General features: G+C 47.7%; 1 protein-coding gene across 2 annotated transcripts; it reads right to left on the bottom strand.

Moving 5' to 3' along the window:
* Positions 1–802: 802 nt before the first annotated feature.
* Positions 803–10,988, bottom strand: LOC144722445 (tumor protein D52-like). Of its 2 annotated transcripts, XM_078600713.1 has the most exons (7): positions 10,858–10,988; positions 10,387–10,468; positions 7,642–7,790; positions 6,168–6,316; positions 5,391–5,492; positions 2,595–2,655; positions 803–2,465 (listed from the first exon to the last, which is right to left on the bottom strand). In XM_078600713.1, exons 2-7 carry the CDS (start codon positions 10,403–10,405, stop codon positions 2,364–2,366), a joined length of 582 nt encoding a protein of 193 aa, XP_078456839.1. In that variant the 5' UTR covers positions 10,406–10,468; positions 10,858–10,988; the 3' UTR covers positions 803–2,363. The 2 variants fall into 2 exon arrangements, with proteins under 2 accessions (XP_078456839.1, XP_078456840.1); XM_078600714.1 differs by lacking the exons at positions 803–2,465; positions 2,595–2,655 and having other exon boundaries at positions 5,387–5,492.

Raw genomic sequence — 10,988 nt, 5'->3', positions numbered from 1 at the left:
AAGAGGGAGGTTTGAGATAGGGTGCACATTTTTGTGATATTTGGTGTCCAATTTGGGTCCTTTTTCAGGATGGGAGCGACATCAGCAGCATCTTTTTCGATTTATAGCTTTCGTGACTGCAGGGATTCATCTTCATTTCAGACTGTCTTCTCGACAGACCTGTTCTCCACCTGAGGACGGCTGCTTGCGTTGTGGCCGAGACCTCGTGAGAATTATTTTATGTTTTATTTTTATTATTTTATTATTTCCATTCTACGTGACTTTACCGAAAGAACCAAGAAGATCAGCAGCAGCATTGAGCTAAAGGAATGGTCTCAGATGAAACTGAGGCTGGCATCGAGTAATAAAGCCAGAGCAAGTGGATAGTGGCAGATTAGATTAGTGGGCAGAGGATATAGGATGGAAGAAAACCCCGAGGTAAAAAAATGTTGTTCATTGGGACAAGGTGAGGGGGATGTCAATGTCAAGGGTAGGCAGTATGAAGGCAGGACGGACAATTTTAAGAGCAGAGTCAGACACCAGGATGCCATTCATTATTTTCTGGACCTTTCTAGAGAATGGCGAATTCGTCCGTCTCCACAAGTGTACCCGTGGCCTGTGAGCTGTTCCCCCTGCTGGGCTAGCACGGTACTGTGAGGGGATACCCCGAGCCGGGTGGTATCTCAACCCCCATCACCTCCGGAGATCAAGTCGGTCCTGCACAGTGGTGCAGTGTACAGAACCGTACATCACAACACATTCACGTTTAAAGCTCTGCACGTGCAGAATAAAGGTTTTGAGACGAAAAGCCATGCGCAGACAGTTTGAAGCTCAATATTTATTTCATAGACTCTAATAATGCTCTTTGTTGCTTCCCAGCCGCGTAACATTTTCTGAAGTGAAGCCCAGCGATGGGAAGACAACACGTGAAGGCTGTGGAGATGACGTGGACACGGGCCACAATACAACAACCTGTACAGCACAGCTAAGGCACAATCTGCACGCCGAACCACAGACTCCAATGGGGTCACCCTGGCCTTTGGCAAATATCGAAACCGAACAAGGCACCGAGTTCACACACTCTGCAGGGCCCTACCCCTCGCCACATTAACTTGACACGGATGTACGTTCTTAGATAAAAAGGGGTTTACCTCCCACAGTGCTAATAAAATGGTCGCTAAATGCACCCAAGTACAAACTGGCAACACACAGTGGGGAGTGAGATCAGTGCTTCCACACACAGCCCATTCACACGAGCCGAGCTTATGAGATACAAGACACCAACAGATTGTGCAGCATCAACTGCAGAACCTACTGGACAGCCGCACCTGCGTTACATAACGGACTTTGGAAGTCTGGAAAATGGGGCTGGTCGCATAAAAACACTTGCTTAGATGTTTCCTTTAGTTTGGCAACGAAAGAGGTATGAGTGGAAAGAAAATAACATCAGATATTTTATGCAACCAGCCCCAGAAATTTATCAGGAATATGTGTAACTTCGTCGCCTCCAACCATCCTCGTATTGATAAAACCCACGACAGTAACAGCGTCGCCAGTGTTGAAATGCAAAACAGCGTCTTTAGTCTCAACGGCGTCCGAGCTGGCAATCGAGCTGGTGCATACACCCACCATTCTAACGTAAAGCTGCAAATAGCTCAAAGTTAATCGCTTTTAGATTTCAAGCAAGCCAGAAAGTGTTTAATCCATTGGAAACCTGTTCAGAAACGAAAATACGTAAAAGACATTGTCCACTTAAGCTTCATGCACATGAGGCTATCAAACGTTAATACAACATACTACAGTGACAGGCATTTGCGATGGGTATTCATTTCAATGTGCATGCATTTGAAGAAAATAACCGTCTTATGTAGATCATATGGCAATTTCTGAAAGGTACTTTGAAAATAAGCACGTGGCATATTCTGCACAGCAATATGCCAACTATACTGGTGCATGCCCATCACGGTCTCATACTCTGCCACCGTATTGCGAGTGATGGCAGCCGCACGGCACAGAGAGCTCAGGTGAGTTGCGGCAAGGCACGGGTGGCTACAGGTTACCACTTGAATAGAGTTTACACGAGCCATGTCTCACGCTGATGCGAGGAGACCATTTGCCTGGACTCCCATCTGTTTGTCACCAAGCGTGCCTGGCGGCAGGAGTGAACGTGTGTGTGCGTCTGTGGGGTGTTCTCACGGTGGCACTCGTTGATCCACACCGACTTTGGCACTTGCGATTTCCATGCAGGCATGTAAGGGGGCATATGCGCGTATACCGTACTCGTGTATGTTGGAACACGAGCGTAGGTGTGTGTCACGTTGAGCAAGTATTTGCGTACGTATGTGAATAAGCACGAGCTTTGTTTTTGTAGAGCCATGCACGCCTCACAGTGGGACTTTCTCTTCAGGGTCAGGCTTGGCACTGGCACTGGCCGTGGAGCTCAGAACTTCTTCGAAACTGCCGGATCGGCGCGTGGAAACACGGGTCTATGCGCACGCAGCATACAGAGCAACGAGACAACAAGCCATGACATTGCTGTGCATCTCGTACTGACGGAGCAAAGAAATGCGACTCTCGTGAAACAATGTGCACGTGGCCGTATGACGTGGGCTCACCTTCAAGCCGGTCACGGTGCTTCCCACTCGCTCCTCGAAAGATTTGAAAGTCGGAGAGTTCCTGGAGAGACCATGAACATTACCATCATACCGATATAAATTATCTTTTATATATAAATATATACACTGCTTCTAAGCACAGGCAGAGATCTAAGACGTTAAGTAAACGGCAACAAACCGCAAAGTCAACGTTGTAATAAAGTTAACATGTCTTTAACTGAGTAAGGTAATACAAGAGATAATTTCTTTAAAACCACTGTTTGTGTTTAATTTGACCCCTTGGCTTTCGCGACCAATATCATCCATATATTTTTTTGGGTTAGATCACTTAAATGTGTGTCGGTAAACCCGCCACTACCCGACATAGCCAATTAGTAAGGTTTTTCACGTAAACAGAACGTTCCAATTCATTACTAGTACAGCACACCGGTGTATTGGAGAGCAAATCCACATTTACAATCTGAGTACGAAACGTCGCACTCAGATCGTAAATGTTGTGGATTTCCTCTCCAACACACCAGTGCGCTGTACTAGTGTAAGGACAGTACGGGGCCTGGTGGCCGTGGTTAATAATAAGGATAGGACGGGACATTCAGACGCTGTCTCCCCGACAGACCTGGTTTCACCTGAGGACGGCTGCTTGCGTTGTGGCCGAAACGTCGTGAGAATTATTTTATTATGTTTTATTTTTATTATTTTATTACTTATTACTTCCCTTCTACGTGACTTTACCGAAAGAACCAAGAAGATGAGTCGCTGCAGTCACGAAAGCTTTAAATCAAAAAATGGGACCTAAGTAGTCGTAATTTATAATTGAGACAGGGACAGACAGGGCCAGATGAGGTGAGAGAGAGTTCGGGAAAAGGGGCGTGGCCAGGTCCGAGAGGGAGGATAAAAGCCGGCGTGGAGCGGGGCTCTGGGCTGCTGTGGGGGAATCAAGAAACCGTCATCGCCATCGTCATCTTGGAGCGGGTCATCTTCATCATCTCGGATCTTATAGTCCTGGAAGGCTAAAGTTACATATTGTCTCCGTGACTGCTACGCGTCCGCTCCTATGTAGTCAACCAACTACATGCGGAGCGTCGCGTAGAGTCACAGAAGTTACCCACCCAGCTGGAAAAGTCAACTCGCGGTTATCCGTTAAAATATCAGTGAGTCGGCGGACTTTATTCATAAATATATATAAATATATATATAACTGAACAAGATGGTGTCTCTGAGAGCTTCATTACACTAGTAACGAATTGACATGTTTTATTTACGTAACAAACCTTACTAATTGGCTGTGTAGGATGGTTGGGGGTTTAACGGCACATTTATATTTACACGATCTAACCCAAAAAACCTATATTATCTTTGTGTTCAGTTTGATGTCCTTCCCCGCACCTCCGATGAGTATACTTGGCTATATACGGTGCAAAATAAGTTCAACATACTTACATGCAGCTCGGAACAACAGATGATGGGAGGGAATTAAAAGTTGGGCAGTGTGAGGGAAGGAACAAAAAGACAAGTCTTGTGACCTACATACATGGTGTGTGGTGGATGAGACAGAGGAACAGCAAACATGGTCGTAAAGATAGAATGATAAGGAGGCACCTAACTGGAGAGAATCGGTAAGTGCTGGATCATCACTCTTGACTGCTTTACGCTCAGATTCGATCAAACGTAGTCAAGTAGGAACTGGGTGTTGCACCCCAGATATGACAGCATAATTCCAACTTTGGCAGAATTAAGATAATAATATGCAGTTCAAATGCTACTCTGGCCAATAAATATTGTGAGCACAAGGTACAGTGAATCACTGATGAAAACACAATGCTGCAGCACCTTGGTAATATTGCACCAAAGGGACAGCAGCCTGCACACACAGGGTGTTGATGGAGCGACTGCTGGACCAGGCCACCTGATTCACAGCTCGTGATCACTTTTCGCTGTTGAAGAAGCTTGTGTCACAAATCATGGTGCCCTGCAATTTTTGCCACTAATAATTACTTAACGATTGTTAATTACAGGAAATATTGAAATAGTTTATTATTACTCTGCTGTGCTGGTTATAATAGTGTATATTTAACTTAGTTCGCACTGTACATAGTCAACCGTGCTCAACGGAGGTGCAGTGTAAAGTTGAAAGGAACTTGGACTTCTTGCTCAAAACAGCATGGAGGCAGTGTACATCAGTTTACAGCCTCCAGTGATGGAAACTCCATATTCCTATGACAGGGGTGAGCCTATCCATAGGACTACTGATGACACTTTTTTATTGGCCACACAGGGATAATGGGCTGAGTAAACACCCCCCAATCAGGAATTGGCTTCGTAACCTTCCGATTGCGAGCCGCTCACTCTACCACTGGGCCACCTGGCCCGTAATGCACACGCATGCAGCTCCTATCATCATTCTTCTTATTACTACTACTACTACCACTGCACTCAAATTAATTCAGTTCCATTCTGATAAAGAATTGCACAAACAGTTAGAGATGACATCTCGTAAAACGGACCCTGCAGTGAACTCCAGAACATGGATGCCATGACAGCCGCTTGCTGTAACGGTGTAAAGTTTATTGGAGTGATGCTATATTTTTTATATCGCGCCAACTGTGAAAAGCGCATTTCCACAACACTTAGGATTTACAACGTGCTGTTTGCCCGTGGAGGTGCAGGGACACCAGACAAGCGGGAAGGCCATCGGAACCGGCACCAATAATTGTCCAGGCTCTGTGGTTCTACATGGGGATGTTTGGCCAACTCCATAAATGAGCGTTTATGAGTTGAAAGGAACGAATCGCTCACTTGACGTCGCCCAACGTGCGGCTCAGCACCGAGCCCACGGAAGAGATGGCTGCCGTCGTCTTCTGGCCAGCGTGCACCAGCGTCTCCGAAGTTTTCTTGTAACTGCATGGAAGGCACGAGCGTACGAGGGATGGCCACAGTCCAACACATCAGCCGACGTGTTTCTCTTGTAAAGGCAGGTGTTAATGAGTCATGATGGTGGAGTTGTAGTCACGATTTTGCCTTGCAGCAAGAAGTCCCTGGGACCGCTTTCCTAACTCAGGCAACTTTCTGCGTGAAATTTGTATGTTCTTGCCTGTTGTGCACCAGTTTCTTCCAGCTCCTCCGGTTTACTCCCATAGCGAAACACAAACAATGTAACTGGAATTGGCCACAGATCCCAATGCTGAAAATGACCTGCAAATTACTTAATTGGGATTGCACACAGCAGTAACATTTCCCCCAACTGCGACAACTTGACAGGACCCTCCTAAAAAAGTGTTCAAAGTCTGAGGCTCAGGGAAACGAGCATCACAATGATAATTATTAATTAACATTTTCAATTTAACCCTAATTAGATCGCACTAAAACTATCAGATAGCATGGACTGCAAAGTTCATGTAGCGCATACAAAAAGTTTTTCATCCAGAAAAGCACAATACACACCCACTATCTAGTACCAATCCACGAGTGAATGCACAGCTGGGATAGTACAGTCACGCACACGCAGGACCACACAGACCCCAAAAACCTCAGCCTGTATCCTGTGCGACAGCATCCAAAGTAATAAGCACATACGCAGATGAAGATGTCACGTCTTGCCACCCCTTGCTCAGGTTTGCCTTCAGTTCCGTGATGGTTCCGATCCCCAGCTTTTGCTTGATCTCAGCCAGGTGATGCTCCTTCGCTGCAAGAACCTGCTTCAATGTGGCTATCTCCTCCTCCACCTGTACATGTGCACACACACACAAAGCACGAGCTCGCACCCCTATAAATCACAAAGTATTCCTTTCCATTTTGACTTAAAACTTTCGTGACTGCAGGAATTCATATTCTTCGGTTCTTTCTGTAAAGTCACGTAGATAGAAAAATAATAATAAAAATGAAGTGAATAAAAAAAATATATAATAAATAATAAAATAAACCCACTAATGTAGACTGTAGCCTGGTTCTTAATCTGAGTGAGTGCACTGCAGTCGATAATGTAGACTGTAGCCTGGTTTCTAACCTTGGTGAGTGTACTGGCAGTCTATAATGTAGACTGTAGCCTGCTTTTTAAGCTTGGTGAGCATATTGGCAGTCTATAATGTAGACTGGAGCAATGGTGATTAAACTGAGTGAATGTACTGGCAGTTTATAATGTAGACTGTAGCCTGCTTCTTAACCTGAGGGAGCATACTGGCAGTCTATAATGTACACTTATTCTTTGGTTCTTTCGGTAAAATAATACAAAATAAATAAAGTTAGAAAAATAAAAAACCACGACGTTTCAGGAGGAAAGAGGGGGAAGGTCACCGAAGGCAACCGTTTTTAAAGGTTTCAAAAAAGTGGGCATGGCACCGGTGGAAGCATGGAACACGCAGTGCCAACAAAATGTCCTGGTATCAGAACGAAGTGGGCGGGGCATAGGTGCCCTGGGGTAAGGTAACAAGAAAACACAAATCAAGTCATGACCCCAAGTGGTTGATGACATCTTTCCAATGATAGCCGAGTTTGTACCCATCTTCTCGGTTGAAATTGTGTCTGTGTCTGTATATATTATCGACTGCCAGTACGCTCACCGAGGTTAAGAACCAGGCTACAGTCTACATTATAGACTGCCAGTACACTCACCCAACTTAATAACCATTGCTACAGTCTACATTACAGACTGCCAATACACTCACCAAACTTAATAACCAGGTTACAGTCTACATTATAGACTGCCAGTACACTCACTCAGATTAAGAACCAGGCTGCAGTCTACATTAGTGGGTTTCTTTCTATATATATAAAAAAATTATTCACTTCATTTTTATTATAATTTTTCTATCTACATGACTTTACCGAAAGAACCAAAGAATATGTATTCATTTCCATGAGTGTCTTTTCGTTACCTGACAAACTGTGAGCACTGTCATTGGCAAACACACTTCACATTTTTTTATACAGCTAATAAAACATTCTGTGACTATGAGTGAACCATGAAAACGAGTCTTACGAGGACGCCGTCTCTGCACGAATAAAAACAACAAAACAGAGCAAGCTGCCGGGCCAGTGTGCGTGCACGTACCTTGGCCAGCTCTTCACGCAGCTCTTCCGTTTCCACATCTGACAGAGCCGAGCTGCTGAGGGTTGGGTCTTCCCTGGCTATGCCAGCCCCGACTTGCCCCGTCGTGCCACTCGGGAAGTCTGCATTGGGTTGGTCACTGCCCAGAAAACCTGTACACATCAAATGGCCATCTACTGCAAAGGCACAATAGTATCTTGTTTGCATGAACCTATGTGGATGGTTTCAAGTAGATTTCTTATTAACAATAAGACAACTCGAGAGTCCAAGAGTGACCTGTGTCACCAAAATGACGAAAGGAATAAAATGAAACAAAGTACAGCAATGAGGAAAATAGAATTCGAAAAGTCATCCAAATAGAAGTCAGAGCAAGGAACTACTAAATAGGAATCAGCTTAAAAATAACTGCATGATAGAAACAAAATCACGTAGTGCACAAACATAAATTAATATTACATTCACACATTCACATTTCCATAAATTAATATTACATTCACACATTCACAAAATATGGCCTGGACAATTTGCTTTTTATCTGTAGCCGAATCGAGGTCCATCGCTGCTGACATGCGGCAGCGATGTGGCGCTGCTGCCCGGCCGAGGGGAGCAATGGGAGCAGCGTTACCCTGGGTGAGAGCCGGGGACCCCGAGTCCCCATCAGTGGGGGACAAGTGCAGGTACTTGAGGCTCACGCCTGCACTGAAGTCAAATGGGGAGCGGTAATCCTCTGCACTGTCCTCAGCCTCCTCACCCAGACGACTGCTCTCGCCTATCTTGCCACTCATGTCCTCAAACACCCGCCGACACTTTCGTGAAATCTGACAGCCACGGTGATTAATCCAGATGTGTAAGGAGGGGGGTACTTAGAAAACTGCACCGATGACAACGACTGATGGCGACTCAAGACCACAGATTAGCAATTATTATTTGGGGGCTCGTTCTGGGAAGCTCCCACAGTGACACGGCTGAGGACTAATCTCCGCGAAGCAACGTGTGATCATCCCGCCGGAGGGATTAAGGGTGTGCTTCACGAGCCGGAGTGTGCCACGTCTCAAAGGTCACTCGTCACAGGGGAGGAAATCAATTAACTCCACCTATACAGCCACCATCCAATGTTGACACAGCACCCACAAGGCACCACGGGTACACTGCGTGGACATGATCTGTCCATGAGTGCGTACCACAGGCCTCCCAAGGATAGCGTGCACGTAACCTCTCACTGTGCGATACCTCCAGGGCATAAGAATCACTTAGAATATAAATCACGACAGTTATACAACATGTCATTGGCACGTCAAGCCTGCAGGGCATGACACTAAACAAGCATTGTATTACATGGTCATCAGCATACAGCTCACACAAGCAGAAGTCGGTGAACCACACTGAATCCACATCATTAACTGGGATGCTGAAATGGATTTCAGTGACGTCAGATGAAGGAGCTATCGTGGTGAGGATAGAGGATTGGTCAGTGAGGTGAGATGATGCGATGGAAGTGATGAGATGGCAGTGAGATGAGGTGGGTCAGATACAATATAGTATCGGATCTGATGAGGTGTGAATGAGAGTGAGATTCATGATGTGGGTGACAACAATTATGGTAGTGGGTGTGATGAGGTGGGAATGAGAGGAGTGAGATTCAAGTGGGAGTGATACAGTGGGAGATGAGATGGCAGTGATATGAGGCGGGTGGGATGAATTGCGTGGTACGAGTGATGAGGTGGGAGTTGGATGCAGGCGAGGTAAAGTGTGAGGTGGGTGTTTCTATGGGGAAGTGTGAGGTGGGTGTTTCTATGGGGAAGTGTGAGGTGGGTGTTTCTATGGGGAAGTGTGAGGTGGGTGTTTCTATGGGGAAGTGTGAGGTGGGTGTTTCTATGGGGAAGTGTGAGGTGGGTGTTTCTATGGGGAAGTGTGAGGTGGGTGTTTCTATGGGGAAGTGTGAGGTGGGTGTTTCTATGGGGAAGTGTGAGGTGGGTGTTTCTATGGGGAAGTGTGAGGTGGGTGTTTCTATGGGGAAGTGTGAGGTGGGTGTTTCTATGGGGAAGTGTGAGGTGGGTGTTTCTATGGGGAAGTGTGAGGTGGGTGTTTCTATGGGGAAGTGTGAGGTGGGTGTTTCTATGGGGAAGTGTGAGGTGGGTGTTTCTATGGGGAAGTGTGAGTTGGGAAAAGATTTACGATCCGGTGTGAGTGGCAAGAGGCGCTTGGGGTTAATTATGGGGCCGGGTGTTATGAGATGGGGGAGAGGAGGTAGGGGAGGTGAATCTTTAAGTGGTAGTGAGATATGGTGGACGAAACTGAGCGAGTTGTGGGTGATAGGGTTGGAGTGCGATGAGATGGGCCAGATGAATGACGGGGTGGCGGCATTGATACGGTGGTGGTGGTGATCCATATGGGATTTGCCCGTCGTCCGTTCAAACTCGTGCCAGCAGCGGCAGCTCTTACTACGGACGAGGTCACCAGCGAGGCGATCCCCGCTGGTGACGGCGGTGGCACCGGGCCCTGTGGTCTGGGCCTGGCCCGACCGGGGAACCTAAGAATCCTCAATTTTACAAAGTTCAGAGAGCAGCCGAACAGCAGCAACCACCGTGGGCTGCCCTTGTGGGAAGCGATTTTAGTGCAAAGACGGCGGCGGCGGCGGCGGCAACGAGGGTTCAGGCAGCAGCGGCAGCGGCGGCGCAGGCCGAGGAGGAGTCGTGGCCGCTGCGCTGCTGCTGCTGCTGCCGCGGCGGCGGCGGCGGCGTCTCTCACCGTCCCCGGACGAGGCCATGGCGCGGGCGCCGCAGGAGTCGTCAGATCGCTCCCGGCTCGGTCCAGGAGAGGAGGCCTCCTCCTGCACAGCGGGACAGAGTTCAGCTCACACCTCCTCCTGCCAATACCTCTGCAGTGCCCGCCGTGTGCGATTCATAAGTTGAAGCCTGCCCCCCCTCCCTCCCCGTCCGTAGTGCGGGCGGGAGGTTGAGAGTTTGAGAGTTGAGCTCCGGACTTGCTCGAGGCTAGGGTTGGAGTCGAGAGGCAGTTCTGCTGGACCTCAGGCTCGGACTAGAACACGCATCTCCTAGAACCAGGGTCAGAGTTTAAGCCCAGACATAAGGCAAGTGTCTTGGAACCCAGGATGGGAGTCTAACCCAGCTGTAATTGAGCAGTTTAACAGTCTGCTGTTTGCCGGAGCCCAGCGAGAGTCTATCCCAAGTCCGCTGTAGCCCAGGGTGGGAGCCGAACCCGGGTTTTGTTGGAGGTCTCGCGGCTCCACGCGGCGAAGTCGCAGCAGCAGCTCCACGCACACGGAACTGGGGGCCGCGCCCCGTGACGCGGGCGCCGCGGGGCGCAGCACCACGTGGTGTGTGTGTGTA

Source organism: Lampetra planeri, chromosome 14 (genome assembly GCF_965212315.1).
Source record: "Lampetra planeri chromosome 14, kcLamPlan1.2.h2, whole genome shotgun sequence".
NCBI lineage: Eukaryota > Metazoa > Chordata > Hyperoartia > Petromyzontiformes > Petromyzontidae > Lampetra > Lampetra planeri.
The sequence above is the reverse complement of the archived record's forward strand: the minus strand, read 5'-3'. Positions and strand labels throughout refer to the sequence as shown.